The sequence below is a fragment of the Periplaneta americana genome, chromosome 8, assembly GCF_040183065.1.
Source record: "Periplaneta americana isolate PAMFEO1 chromosome 8, P.americana_PAMFEO1_priV1, whole genome shotgun sequence".
In the NCBI taxonomy this organism is placed as follows: domain Eukaryota; kingdom Metazoa; phylum Arthropoda; class Insecta; order Blattodea; family Blattidae; genus Periplaneta; species Periplaneta americana.
In genome coordinates this window covers 175,929,718-175,945,445 of record NC_091124.1, presented here as the reverse complement: position 1 = coordinate 175,945,445, position 15,728 = coordinate 175,929,718, and the positions used below count along the sequence as shown (strand labels likewise).

Below are 15,728 nucleotides of genomic sequence, written 5' to 3'. Positions count from 1 at the left end.
TTTTTTGTGAAATTTGGTATGAAGTTAGATTAGTTGTAATTGTGATAATTAATGATAACGGTAGTAATAATAATAACTGTTGTTTTACTATTTTACTATTAGTAGTATTATTTTTGTTTTGAAGTTTCAAACTGTGCATAGTTACAGCACGAATGGCCGTACGGGCTCGTGTGAAGGATCTTGTGTACATGAGTTTGTATAATTTATTACGCATCAATAAATGCACTTATCTATCTATCTATCTATCTATCTATCTATCTATCTATCTATCTATCTATCTATCTATCTATCTATCTATCTATCTATCTATCTATCTATCTATCTATCTATCTGTCTGTCTGTCTGTCTGTCTGTCTATCTATCTATCTATCTATCTGATCTATCTATCTATCTATCTATCTATCTATCTATCTATCTATCTATCTATCTATCTATCTATCTATCTATCTATCTATCTATCTATCTATCTATCTATCTATCTATCTATCTATCTATCTATCTATCTATCCATCTATCTATCTATCTATCCATCCATCCATCCATCCATCTCTCTGTCTGTCTGTCTATCTATCTATCTATCTGTCTGTCTGTCTATCTATCTATCTATCTATCTGTTTGTCTATCTATCTATCTATCTATCTATCTATCTATCTATCTATCTATCTATCTATCTATCTATCTATCTATCTATCTATCTATCTATCTATCTATCTATCTATCTATCTATCCATCCATCCATCCATCCATCCATCCATCCATCCATCCATCCATCCATCCATCCATCCATCCATCCATCCATCCATCTATCTATCTATCTATCTATCTATCTATCTATCTATCTATCTATCTATCTATCTATCTATCTATCTATCTATCTACATTGTTGGTAATCGCTTTAGACATACTGGTGAATTGGTTATTGCACATTATTCTAGCTGTTGACACGGCAGGCAAGCACCCAGCCAGCTGAGATGCTCCGTGGTCTCTAGTTGATGTCTTATTGGTTATTGCACATACCATTCTATTATTCTAGCTGTTTACACGGCAGGCAAGCACCTGTAGCTACCCACCCAGCCAGCTGAGATGCTCCGTGGTCTCCAGCTTGCGCCGGAAGGAGTCCACCTGGTGCTGGAGCTCCTGCACGGCGGGGGGCAGCTCGTCGAAGTCCACGCGTATCTGCTTCTCGAGACGCGCGACCCGCTGCTCGAGGGCCAGTAGGTCGATGCCCACCTCGTCCAGCAGCATGCCGTTGCAGTGCGCGGCGACCACCTGCAGGCTGTAGCACGCGTCGGGGCTGTTGGGCGCGAGGTGGGGCGAGATGTTCACCAGGCGCCCCGCCGGAGTGTACAACTTGAGGATGTCGTGGGGACCGGCCTCGGCGGCCGCTCGGAACAGCTCTGCAACGCGGCACACTCTGTATAGCGCAACCCTGCAGGTGCCACAAGGGGCCGCATGTGCCGGCGACTGTACTCACCCTTGACCTCCTCCGCGGGGGCGTCGGCGCGGAAGTGCGCCGCCTCGCAGAGGGCGCGGTGCTGCACGGAGAAGTAGACCACTCGGCTCTCCCCGGGGCGCTCCATCCGGGCGGGCGGGGGCTCATTGCGCCGCCGGACCCCTGCAACATGCGGGCGGGCATCACTATCGCTTCACGCGCCGCTGCCTATCGCGCGCTTCCGCTCCGCTAGTCGGCTCCCGGCTGCAGCCGCTTTGGCCCGCGCCCGTATCTGTCAATCAGCGCGGTGACGTCAGCACGGCGGGGCACGTCCCGCACGCACGCATATTACCGCGGCGCGTGACGGGCGCGCACACCTGTCCGGCCTTATAGCGCGGCGGAAGCGGGCGCGCCGCATGGGAATGGCGCATTGAGCCACCAACCTGCTTCTGATTCGGGCCTTCTACGTACGCGAGCGCAATAGCGTCTGGCACCGCCGTTAAAACATTACAACTAATATGCGAGGAGTCGCGCGGAATAGAAAACAAGTCATTCCGGGTCTTGTTTACCACACAACAGATCTCACGCCTGCGACTTAACAATTCCTGTAGAATTATGTCTAAGTATGGAGACTTGAAGTGACAAATATTATTAACTGCGCACAACAACAACACAGTCTAATACATACAGTCACGCAACTCATACGTATAAAATATGCCAACATTTGACAGCTGCCGCGACAGTAGCCCTCTAGCGGCAGGCAAGTTAAAAGTGTGCACACGACATATGATAACACATCAGAAAACGGGTTTTGCGTAATTTATTTTATACTAGCCGTGCCCGTGCGCTCCGCTGCACCCGTTAGAAATAAATATAAAGTAATTACATAATTAAAATAGGACATTTGATCCAGGGAACATTCGTGTTTGATAGAAGGATAAATCGTTTAATATGTTACTTAATTTAAATTGCATCCAAACAATTAAAATGCGATCATTTTGGTCCAGGGACACTCATTTGGTGCAATGACAATTCCTTTAACATGTTTCTTAATTTTTATTACATGCAACCATAGTTTAATGAAGATTGACATCATTTAGATTTAATGTGTATATCTTATTTTACTTGTTATAGGTTTCCATTGAATTATGGTAATAACTTAATTTTAACCCTTGTTTTCTACGTATTCAGTAAATGGCGCTTGGCCCACTATGGTTCTGAACCCTTCAAATAATTTAAATTATATTATATCAGAAGTTACTGTAATAACATTATAGCATTATGTCCATCTAGAGAAACTACACTTTCCAATGGTGAAATAATAATTAATTATACAAAACGTTTAATTTAGCTTCCGATATCACTTCATACAAACACAGAAACATTCTCTGTAGGTTATCTTTCATAGCTTTCGATTGTTGCTGTCCAAGGCCCCTTATAGACGAAGTCATTTGTTTTTTAATTCATTACATGGCCTTAGATGGCAGTTATTTTAATTTTAAAACTCATTTATCTCATTAAATAGCAGTCCTATCAAAATATTTCAGAGAATAAATTATTTTTAAAGAAACTTTTGTTATGTAACATTTTTCACAAAAATCAATATTAAGCGAGATATTTCGATTTATTTAATGCAGGCCTCCTTATAACCCCCTTTTAAATGATGTATTTTGAATGCCATATAGCCTAAAATCTAAGTTACAACGAACTTAATTTATATTCCAATTTTCATCGAAATCTGTTCAACTATTATCGCGTGAAAAGGTAACAAACAGACAGACAGACATACAAACAAAAATTTCAAAAAAGCGATTTTCGGTTTCAGGGTGGTTAATTATATATGTCAGGACCAATTATTTTTGGAAAATCGAAAATTACCAGAAAAATTTCGGCTACAGATTTATTATTAGTATAGATTTTTATGCTATACAGCAGGGATGTCGAACAGCGCTCTCGAGCTGTGAACTGCAGAGCCTTCACTCCTCCCTTACCGTGCAACGGTTGAACACAGGTAGCAGGCAGTCCGGCCGAATGATCGTAAACAAAAGCGAAACTGCGGCGGCTGGTACTTTGATAACTTTTATACACCTTACCAATTGATTAGGAACTCAGTTTAGATTTGCACTTGATGAACTCTGATAAACAAAGAATGCAGCCTACATGAGGATGAATTATGATGATGATAATGAGGGTGATAATGATGATGATGATAATAATAATAATAATAATAATAATAATAATAATAATAATAGAGTCTTATTTACTGGGTCATTCCATGAATGTTGTTCGTTAGTGACGGAAATAAATCATAATAATAATGTTGTTAATATCATGTTTAAAATATCAACTTTGTGTGTATGTGTTGTTGTAGCAGTGCAACTTCAAGTTCAGAAACATAAACTGTTTTGATGTATAAAATTTATTACTTTTAGCGTGACTTGAAATTAGTTCATAGTTTTTGTTACAGATTCAAAAATATCTCCTCCTCGAGTTCGATCCTTTAGTGAAATGACATCTACAAGATCTCCATGAACATTTAAATCTGAATCGACACTCCTTATGAATATACTGTAGCTAGCTGCGCCGTATCTGTCCGGTCGGTACTTTCATCAAGAGCAATAATGAGTAATCAGTGAAAGTTTTCATTCTTGCTATCAATTGTTCCTCCAAGTTATCTCCCATTTATGATACGCACTCTGCAACAATATTACGAGAGAAACATATAGATTTAAAATCATTAACGTATTCCAGACATATCCCTTTTGCAACAGCTATGAGACAGTCTTTCACAAATTCTCCGTTAGTAAATAGCTTTGAAGCCGTTGCAATAATTTCACAAATTTTGTAGGTAGCAAAGCTTATTCTACTAACACCCGATGATAATGGAAGGTTTTCTGAATTCAATCTTGATTTTAATTCTCCTACAGCCTTTTCACGAATGAAAGCGGATAACTTTTCTGGTTCATAAGCTTCAGCATGACGTGTAGAATTAAAATGCCTTTTAATATTATGATGGCCAATGTATCCGAGTTCTTTTCTACATATATTAAGGAATATGCCTTTCTGTCCTTTAAGTTAAATAAATATTTATCTATCCACTCACTATTGAATCGTCGTTCCATATCCATACCAGCCGCCAGAGTTGGTAAACACACTGCGTACAGAACACTGCTACAGCGAGCTGACTGACTGTCGTTTCAGCTCAGCTACGGTAGGAAACAGGATTAACCGTTTCACAGTTTGAGAGCGCTGTTCGACATCCCTGCTATACAGTAAGTGTATATGGTTCTTATTAATTTTATTTTAGAAGCCTAGAAGAATTTCACACGCAGTTAATCTACAACTTTCAGAAGCTGGGAATAAACGTAATTCTTTCTGCTCCTTACAACTGAATCATGGTTTGAAATAATATAATTGTTCGTACATGGATGGTTAATTCAATTCATTCCTAAATATATTTATGAATCATTAGAACTCTATATTTCCTGTGAGAAGAGTCAAAATTTGTAGCTTCAAAATTGTAGGGCATATCTCGTAGGGTACATCGCGTGGTGAACTCCTCTCCATATTTACAGAGAAATTAACTACTTTTCCATAACGCAAATTGGGGTAAACTCGGCCGCTGAGGTAAACTTGAAAATAAAAAGGGGAAGATTTAAACCTTAATACGACAGACATTGATTTATGAAGTTCATTATTTTTCATTTCTTAAGAACCGGTATTTCCTTTATTATTTTGAGTCACAAATAGTGCTGATATTATGGTTTAAATTTTTACGGCAAGTTTACCGCATTTTACATTACATTTCCAGTTTTCACACATAAGCTTAATTTTAACTTATCCTACCTTACGTAATTTACATGCACTTACTGTTAATATGACGTAGGTGAGAACAAATAAATGAACAAACAATTTTGTTGAAAAAATTGTGACTTCAATTAACTCAGAAAATGTAGGCCTAATTTTATTTTCAGAGCAGAAGTGGCGTAAGTCAAAAATGGGTAATGAGGGTTAAAGTAAACATTCATTAAAATACAGCGCAAAGTAGCAGTTAATATTGAATTTATTTAAACTATTAGTAGTTAGTGAATAGCACGAAGGATATATTAATTGCTACTTTGCGCTGTATTTTACAGAATTTTTAGAATTTTTACTTTAAGCCTCATTATCTAAATTTGACTTATACCACTTCTGCTCTGAACGGCTCAAATAATTACTGGGAATGTAAAATCAACACCAATAACAGTCATGCAAATTATTACAGAAAAGATTGCTTTTTATATTAAATTTAAAAAGGCTCTTTTATTTCTTGAGAACTTAATACGTCTGCCACATGAATCTACACCAACACATCAGAAATTTATCGACACAGTCTGGATTTATTCAAGAAGTGAATATTTTGCAAAAGGATTACAATACTCCATGAATTCTTGAAAAATTAACACCATGATCCCTACTTGAATGCAATATAACATTCAACTTTTGAAAAATATAAAGAAAAAAACACGAATACAAAAATTATGGAATTACTTGCATTAAAAACTGTAGATATATTATCCAAAATCGGAATGGTTACACATTTATACATATGATCTCTGCAAAAAAATAATATACTGTAACAAGTATTTACTTTGTTTGTATTTAAGTAGGTAACTGATAACTAATAAATGTTTTATAGAACACAATACGTAGGCTACCTACAACGTGGATTATTGGTTATGACTGAGTTATGATTTTCTCTTGGTCTTTAGGGAATCTGAAGAACGACAAATTCGGAGATTTAAACTTGTTGTTACCGCAACTTTCGTCATTGCACACATTGCCTTTATTCCGACGCATGATTAAAACGTTATTATAACATCTCGCATCCCTTTAAAGCACGTGCTGGCTGAACGAGACTATGACCAATGCCTTGCCTGCCGCTTGGGCGCTAGTGTCGCGAATGTTGGCATAAAAAGTGTTGAAGTTGCGTGACTGTATGTATTAGACTGTGATAACAAGATACACTCAGTGTTGCCAACAGTTGTTCATATAATCCCACTAGATGGCTTTCGAAAACCAGCAAATATCTCTAGATTTTAATGTGTACTTATTATTATTATTCAATAAGAATGTACTGAACTAAGTATTATTCAATAATAATAATAATAATAATAATAATAATAATAATAATAATAATAATAATAATAATAGTCAAGATGGAGCATCCATCCGTCAAAGTAACGAATATTTCACACTTTTATCATTCCCAATATGACACTATAAAGCAATTTAGAACACTTTTATCACAGCCACAACATATTTCAATTCTTATTGAACTGTGTATGTTACCGTTAAAACCCGAAGTCCGACAAAACTAGTTTCAACTAGTAAAAATTAGTTTTAAAATGTAGATAGATAGAAAGCGAATTTTCGTAAGATCTAGAATCAATGACAGGTTAGGTTTGGTTTGTTTTGTTTAGGTTTTTTTTAGAATTTTACCAAACAAAAACCTAAACAAACTAAACTCGCTTTCTATCTATCTATTATTTGCTTAAACTAGTTTTTATTAGTTAAAACTGGTTTTGATGGATTTCGGGTTTTAACGGTAACATAATTATATGGCATTATCACTACATTAACACATCCATTATTTCACAAAACACACACTGAACGAATTAAATGTAATTATGAAAGCCACCAATAATGCTAATATGAATTTCAGTTCAGAAACTTTAAAGATTAAAATCCGCTATTATTCCCGCTAAGCGGGATAATATAATTTTTTTCCGCGAGACGGTTATCCAAAAAAGCTAGATTTAGCGGGAAAACCGCTGAATTGGCAACACTGGATACACTCACGATCACGACTACTCTGCATTGACAGCGAAACAGAAAATATGACGAATTACTTACGGAGCAGATGACTTATTTATAAGGGTCTTACTACAGTTGCGTAGCGGGCAATTTCAAGGTTCTCATTCTGATAGAGAGTAACTGAAGCCAAGTCTGCGAGGATATTCACAGCTGACGAATGTTTTGACAGATGGCGCAGCCGTAGAGATCTTCTTAATTTTATTCTGATCTGAGCATACTGTTATGACAGAAAGTACTTAAAATAACGTCTGGGAGATTGTAAACAGAATGGATTCTCATACTCGTCCTGAGCTATGTTGCGAAACAAAATTTAAGGGAACATGAATTGTACGAGAATGAAGAGATGCTCGTAAGTATTTTCAACTGAGCATCGACTTTCAGACTAATGACTATTCACATGTTCAGGAAGATAGCCGTTTGTTCTTTTTTAACTGAACTGAATACAGTGTTGACAAAAACTACTTAAAACAAAGTTTGGCAAAATGTTCACAGTATAAAATATGGTGCAAATTTCATACTGAGGATTAGATGTAAACTAGTGGCTTGTGTAGCAAATGCTACAAACTAAGTTCATTACAATTCAAATTAAAATTTTTCAAATTTATTTCCAATCAAGAATACTAGACATTTTGGAAGTCCCTATCCTAAGCAAGATTAATCCAGTCTCTACCATCATATCCCACCTTTCTCAAATCGATTTTAATATTATCCTCCCATCTACGTCTGCCTCCCTCAAGGTCTTTTCCCTTCAGGTCTTCCATTTAACACTCTATACCATTTCTAGATTAACCCAAACGTGCTACATGCGCTGCCATCTCAAATGTCCTAATTATGTTAGGTGAAGAATATAATGCGTGTAGTTCTGCGTTGTGTAACTTTCTCCATTCTCCTATGACTTCATCCCTCTTAGCCCCAAATATTTTCTTAAGCATCTTATTTTCGAACACCCTTAATCTCTGTCCCTCTCTCAAAGTGAAAATTCAAGTTTCACAACCATAAAGAACAACCGGTAGCATAACTGTTTTATAAATTCTAACTTTCAGCTTTAAATATCTATACCATACCGCCATTAAATATATGGACAAGACCCATACCACCTGACTAATAACTATAAAAATATTTCATTTTTATAACAATACTGTTATCTTACGTAAGTTTTGTATAGACTACTATATAGCCGTCACTCAGTAAATATTATAGAAATGAAGATCTAACTTCAGATATTCTCTACGCCTACTTATATAACCCCAAAAGGTTTCACTTTCATATCACCAATAGAGCATTAATCTGTATAATTCGTGACAAATACATCATGGCATTCACTATAATAATATTTCATTTTTAATGGTAATAATGTCATCAAACATTCTTCAGTTTTGTAGTTTTTAATATCCAATACACAGACAGCTATACTCAGAAAATTACACACCAGAGAATCTTCTTTTTAGTAAGTTTTGAAGTTTTTAATAACCAATATTACAGAAACATTCAGAAAAAGTTACACAAATGAAGATCGACATATTGGTATTATGTCAGCCATCTGAACTCTAAATATGTTAGCAATCCTGCAGGTCATAGCCTTCGTGTGATATTGTTTATTGTAGTGTGTTTGTGTTTTGTTTTATTCTGAAAGGGCCATTACATATTTCTCAAAACTGACGACAGATGGTTTTTGGAAAATAGGAAAATGATGTAGGAAAATTGACATTTCACTAAAAATTACTAGTTTTCTGGAAAAATTTGGGTTCCAAACTTCAAAATGATGGGTCATTTATTAAAATCCGTTCAGCCGTTTTCCCGTAATTTCCATTACCAGTTCAAATTATATATACAGGCTGTTTAAAAAATACGGGGCATAATTTCAGGTATGTATTTCCCACATGTAGACAATCAAAATAGTTCCTTACATCATGTGTCCGGAAATTCTTCATTTCCGAGTTATGGCCTTCACAACATTGAAATTCACCGGAACGTTTTTCTTTCCGCAGGTCGTTGTCATTACAGAAGATGTTCAAAATGGCCACCTTCTGCTTGAATACAGACCTCACATCGATGTCTCATTGACCTGCGAACACGAACCCAAACTCCAGGAGTATTGCGTATGTCCTCAGAACATGCCACAATTCGATTCCGAAGGGATTCCAAATCAGGCACCGGAGACGAATAAACCAATGATTTTAAATGGCCCCACAAGTAGAAATCGAGAGGGTTCAGATCAGGTGAGCATGGAGGCCAAGCAATTGGGCCACCTCTACCTATCCATCGATCAGGAAACCTGCGATCCAAGTACCGGCGAGCCGTACGACTGAAGTGTGCAGGAGCGCCATCATGCAAGAAGTGAATGTGTTGACGATTGATCAGTGGAGTGTCTTCTAAAACATGAGGTATGGTGTTTTCCATGAAGTTTGTGTACGCCTGCCCCGTGAGTCTGTTTACAAGTACACAGGGTCCAACTAATCGATCAGCAATGATACCGGCCCACATGTTGAGGGAGAACCGCACCTGGTGATGAGATGGAACAGTTGCACGTGGGTTTTCATACGCCCATACATGCTGATTGTGGAAATTTGTTATGCCATCATTTTATGTCATCTGTAAATAATACTAAGGCAGGAAAGTTCGGATTTACACCACACTGCTGCAAGAACCACTGACAGAACCTAACTCGTGGAGGGTAATCTGCTGGTGACAGGGCCTGTACACGTTGCAAATGATAAGGATACAATTGATACTCTTTCAACAGTCTCCAGACAGTCGTATGAGGAACATTGACTTTGCAACGCTACCCTTCGTGTGCTGATAGAAGGAGTCATGTTCACAGCTCCAGAATCTCCTCCTGTACTTCTGGAGTTGTAGATCTTGGTCGTCCCCTTCCCAAACCAGGAGAGTCAAATTTTCCATACTCGCACAGACGGTAATGGAGACGTACAAATGTCTTCCGATCTGGACAATGTCGCTGTGGGTACCTCTCCTGGTACAAACGACGAGCCAGCGCAGCATTGCCGTCCGCCTTACCGTACATGAAGTGTATCTCTGCCTGCCAGCTCTTGATTTGAATACATGTCGCACAGTCTAACGCCTACACAACACTGAATGTAACCTTCGCCTCGGAATGAACTGTCAGAGTGCCCTCTTAATGTCTCCTTTGACGGCAACGACCTGCGGAAAGAAAAACGTTCCGGTGAATTTCAATGTTGTGAAGGCCATAAGTCGGAAATAAAGCATTTCCGGACATATGTTGTAATGAACTATTTTGATTGTCTACATGTGGGAAATACATACCTGAAAAATATGCCCCATATTTTTCAAACACCCTGTATAGATACCTAGGCCACATCGCAAGTATTCTAAACGAGTACTCTTATGACAAATTCTGCAATCACATCAAACTACAAGTGAACTCAAGGGAACAATTTTCGATACGGTATGGATACTCGTATATTTTGCTTGTTAGGATATGGGATGTTTGGAAACAAAAGCCCAAGGAGAACATTCACGACTGTAAAAAGATTTAACAGATAGCGGAATTATGAAGTTACACAATGCGCAGCTTCATGGCTTTTGTTCTGTAACAAGTATTGTTAGGATTCTGCGTGATTGAACACTAAGCACATAGAACAGAACTCCTCTCACAATCAAGATATTGTGCCATGTAACGCTTCAGGAACACCCAATCATCTAACGAAGCTACAGCACTATTTTCATGGAAAATCATTTATCAACAGTAATCTCACTAGACGTTTTGATTTTATCGATAAATCTGAGAGTGGAACACGAGCAGATTTATCTAGAGAAAATCAAAACTCGAGTGGGATTTAATTGACTATTACACGATTAGAAGAAAGTATATAAAGATTAGAAGTAACGAAGTACTCCAATACAATAAAATATTAATTGACTTACGAAAATACAACTCTCTTCAAATGTATTATTGTACCATCTCAACATTACAAATATTACGCTAGATGCATGCTAGAGGGCAATGCCTTCTCGTCGAGATGTTCTCGATGGCAATGTTACTAGTCAAGAAGGCTTTGTTGATTCAGTTTCATTTTTATTAAAATGCAACATTCCACTTCAATTATCGGAATCCTAGTAATCAACGTCACTTGACAGATGATTTTCAATAAATCTTAATATTAAACAATCTCTGATACGTGACTATCCATAATATCATATAGCAGAAGCTATAACATAACCTAACTAATATACACAAGTGTTAGAAAAGTTTTAATTAACGACGATGACATAAAAAATAAACATGAATAATTTTAAAAGGAATAATTATTGAATGTATAATTTTCAAATTTGAATGTGGTTGGTGGTTCAATTGATGTTATATTGGACGTGTGCGTAATAGAAGTGGAACTCGTTGATTTAAGCCTACATGGTGTATTCAACTTATTCAGAATTTCCGAATGAATAATTTTAAAAGGAATAATTATTGAATGTACAATTTTCAAATGTGAATGTGGTTGGTGGTTCAATTGATGTTACATTGGACGTGTGCGTAATAGAAGTGGAACTCGTTGATTTAGGCCTACATGGTGTATTCAGCTTATTCCGAATGGTGTTCTTCATTTATTTGTAAATCGGATTTCAGAAGATGCATAGGTATGATAAGTGATTTTTATTAATTCTTGTTCTTGAATGCCAATGCGAGTCATATTTGAAACTGCTGTGCATCGACTGGAGTGGTTTGTAATTATATATATATATATATATATATATATATATATATATATATATATATATATATATATATATCCAGACCAGTGCAGTTTCAAATGTTGGCAAACAAAGAAACAAATGCTAGGGACGCGATAAAATTAAACAAATGCTAGGGACGCGATAAAATTGTGCGATAAGCAGCCATGATTGGTTGAAATACGTCCTTTCGTACCGTTTTATTGGTCAAAAGTAGTATGACGTAGTAAGAGTGTAATAGTCAATAGTAATCTCACTATAGGTTTTGATTTATCTAGAGAAAATTAAAACTCGAGTGGGATTTAATTGACTATTACACGATTAGAAGAAAGTATATAAAGATTAGAAGTAACAAAGTACTTCAATACTTTATTGTATTGAAGTATTAATTGACTTACGAAAATACAAAACTGCCTTCAAATTTGTACCATCTCAACATTATAAATATTACGCTAGTAGTGTGTTACGAATAGCTTTTTCTTATCAGTTGTGCCAACTGTGGAATCTTCATTGAACTCTGTGGACGGTTACTGGTCAAGAAGGTTTTGTTGATTCAATTTCATTTTTATTAAAACAGTTCCATTCCACTTCAATTATCCCGATCCCAGTAATCAACGTCACTTGACATGATTTTCAATAAATCTTAGTATTAAACAATCTCTGATACGTGACTATTCATAATATCATATAGCAGAAGCTATAACAAACATAACCTAAATAATATAAACGAGTGTTAGAAAAGTTTCAATTAGGGATGATGAAATAAATAAGAAACATTTTAATTAACAATGATGAAATAAAAGATAAACATAAATAATTTTAAAAGAAACAATTATTGAAAATACAATTTTCAAATTTGAATGTTTTAGTGGTTGGTGGTTCAGTTGATGTTATATTCGACGTGTGCGTAAAAGAAGTGAACTCGTTGATGTACATGGTGTATCCCTCATCTTATTCAGGATTTCCGAATGGTGCTCTTCATTTATTTGTAAATAGGGTTTCAGGGAAGATGCATAGCTATGACCAGTGATCTTTATTAATTCTTGTTCTTGAATTCCAATGCGAGTCATATTTGAAAGTGCTGTGCATCGACTGGAGTGGTTTGTAATTTTCTGTTTTTGACGTCCAGACCAGTGCAGTTTGAAATGTTGGCAAACAAAGAAACAAATGCTAGGGTAGTCATAAAAATAAACAAATGCTAGGGACGCGATAAAATTAAACAAATGCTAGGGACGCGATAAAATTGTGCGATAAGCAGCCATGATTGGTTGAAAGACGTCCTTTCGAACCGTTTTATTGGTCAAAAGTAGTGTGACGTAGTAAAAGTGTAATAGTCCATATAAATATTTACAGGAATTCATCTTTAATGAAACAATAAACAAATATTTGACCGGATAATTTGAAGATACAAGTTAACAACTATCTTATTCTCAGCATTTGCCAGAAATAGTGATCATCACGACTGCCACAAAACAAATTTACAGCAAAAAACTATGACGTTCGAAAGGTTTCTTCAGTCTATCTAATAGTCAGTAGTCTCGCATATTGGATAATATCGAATTCTGTGTGATGTTTTCTCCTTATTGAAGGTTTTTGCAATATTCATACATCCGAGTCATGCATTCTCAGAGCTGAGTAAATGTAAAACAAACATGATCTCTATTCTACCCTCACTGTATACATGTACACCTATAGAATTTTTATCTCACTTAGAATGTAAGTTTAGAATATATATACATATAAATATGTTATAATTTTGTGTAATTGTTTTAGTTCAAACTGCGAATTTTAATTACAATAGTATATGCTATGTTATTATTCGGTTGAGAAGCTTTTGTCATCTAGTCTGCCGTCAAAAAATCTGAAAGTTAGAATTTATAAAACAGTTATATTACCGGTTGTTCTGTATGGCTGTGAAACTTGGACTCTGATTTTGAGAGAGGAACAGAGATTAAGAGTGTTTGAGAATAAGGTTCTTAGGAAAATATTTGGGGGAAAGAGGGATGAAGTTACAGGAGAATGGAGAAAGTTACACAACGCAGAGCTGCACGCATTGTATTCTTCACTGACATAATTAGGAACATTAAATCCAGACGTTTGAGATGGGCAGGGCATGTAGCACGTATGGGCGAATCCAGAATGCATATAGAGTGCTAGTTGGGAGGCCGGAGGGAAAAAGACCTTTGGGTAGGCCGAGACGTAGATGGGAAGATAATATTAAAATGGATTTGAGGCAGGTGGGATATGATGGTAGAGACTGGATTAATCTTGTTCAGGATAGGGACCAATGGCGGGCTTATGTGAGGGCGGCAATGAACCTCCGGGTTTCTTAAAAGCCAGTAAGTAGTAATAGTAGTAAGGAAAAATAGATTAAAACCTACAAATCTGGCCCTAATGATTAGAGACAAGGTAGTACCGTACATTGTCTACAATTTGCTAGTGATCAGATCATATTAGTCCAGGAATATGAAAACATTGAGTAAATGAGTGAAAACTGATAGAAAAATACACAACAAAAGGAGTTTTGTTTAGTCCGAAGACAGGTTTGAACCTCTTAAGTGACAGCAATAAGGCATCGCTTCTGAGTCAACTAAGCCAGGAGATAATGGGGTAGGATGGCCAAAAAGGGGTTTAATATTTAATTTAAAAAATAACAATATATGTAAGAAACAGTAACTAGTTATTAAAAATGAAGGCATTATAAAATTCTGTAAGAAATATAAATACTTAGTGTTAAAAGTTACCAGTGAGGATAAAAATGATACAGGAATTAAAGATACGATTAAAATGAGGAAAACTGCTACTGTATATTAAATCTTGACAGTATTTTGGGGATTTTGGGCATAAACAAAACTTCGTAAGGAAATAGAAATTAAATTTATAATTCAACAGTCCGAAGAACGGTTTTATATGTGTGCCGTTAAACACACCTTGCTCATTACAACCAGAGTGAACCAAGTTCACCAGTGATCAGTTTGTGGATTAATACAATTTCGGATGAAGAAAACTTAGATTTATTCATTGCCATAACATACAGAGGTGAGCCTGCACATACAGAGGTCAGCCTGCCTGGAGAGAAATAAAAAATAGGCTGCAACCGCCAAATTACTCTTCAAGGAACGACCACTCATATAAATTGAGGGAAAGAAGGCAGAGGACGGACACTGGAAAGTTTTCTTTTCTCAATCGTACTATCAGGGACTGGAATGCTTTACTGCAGACTTACTAAAGACTTTACCAACAACCAAAAATGTATTTAAAAATAGGCTTAAGGACCTTACTAATAGATGGTAATTATACACAGTATTTAAAGGATGTAAATGATATGTTGTTATTGAAGTGTTGTATCAGTGAAGAATTACGTTGTCAGTGAAGTGTGTTGTATCAGTGAAGAAGTATGTCGTGTCAGTGAAGTGTGCTGTGTAAGTGAAACGTGTTCCTGTCAGTGAAGCTTTATAGTTTATAGTGGCAGTGCATAGTATTTGAACAGTGAAATGTTTTTGAAGTGTTAGTGAAATCAGGATAGAATCAGTGAAATGTGTCGTAGTTCCAGTGCAGTGAGTGAGTTGACAGCGAAATGAGTGTAATTTGAAAGGTACTTGTGCAGATATGAACATATCATAATCGTGGGTATTACTTCGATCTTAGTTTTAACATACAAATTAGATTTGTTTCAAATATTTTAAGTGATCGTTTCATTTAATTTAGTATATTCTCTGTTATTATTATTATT

At 36.3% G+C, this 15,728-nt stretch overlaps 1 protein-coding gene across 1 annotated transcript in view; it reads right to left on the bottom strand.

Moving 5' to 3' along the window:
• Pde9 (phosphodiesterase 9) overlaps positions 1-15,728 on the bottom strand; it is a 479,057-nt gene that overhangs the window by 83,249 nt on the left and 380,080 nt on the right. The window contains exons 3-4 of the mRNA XM_069834095.1: positions 1,475-1,615; positions 1,071-1,397 (exon numbers count right to left, since the gene is read on the bottom strand). Of these exons, the coding sequence (XP_069690196.1) occupies positions 1,071-1,397; positions 1,475-1,580 (433 nt within the window). The 5' untranslated portion in view covers positions 1,581-1,615. The remainder of the gene's footprint in view (positions 1-1,070; positions 1,398-1,474; positions 1,616-15,728) is intronic.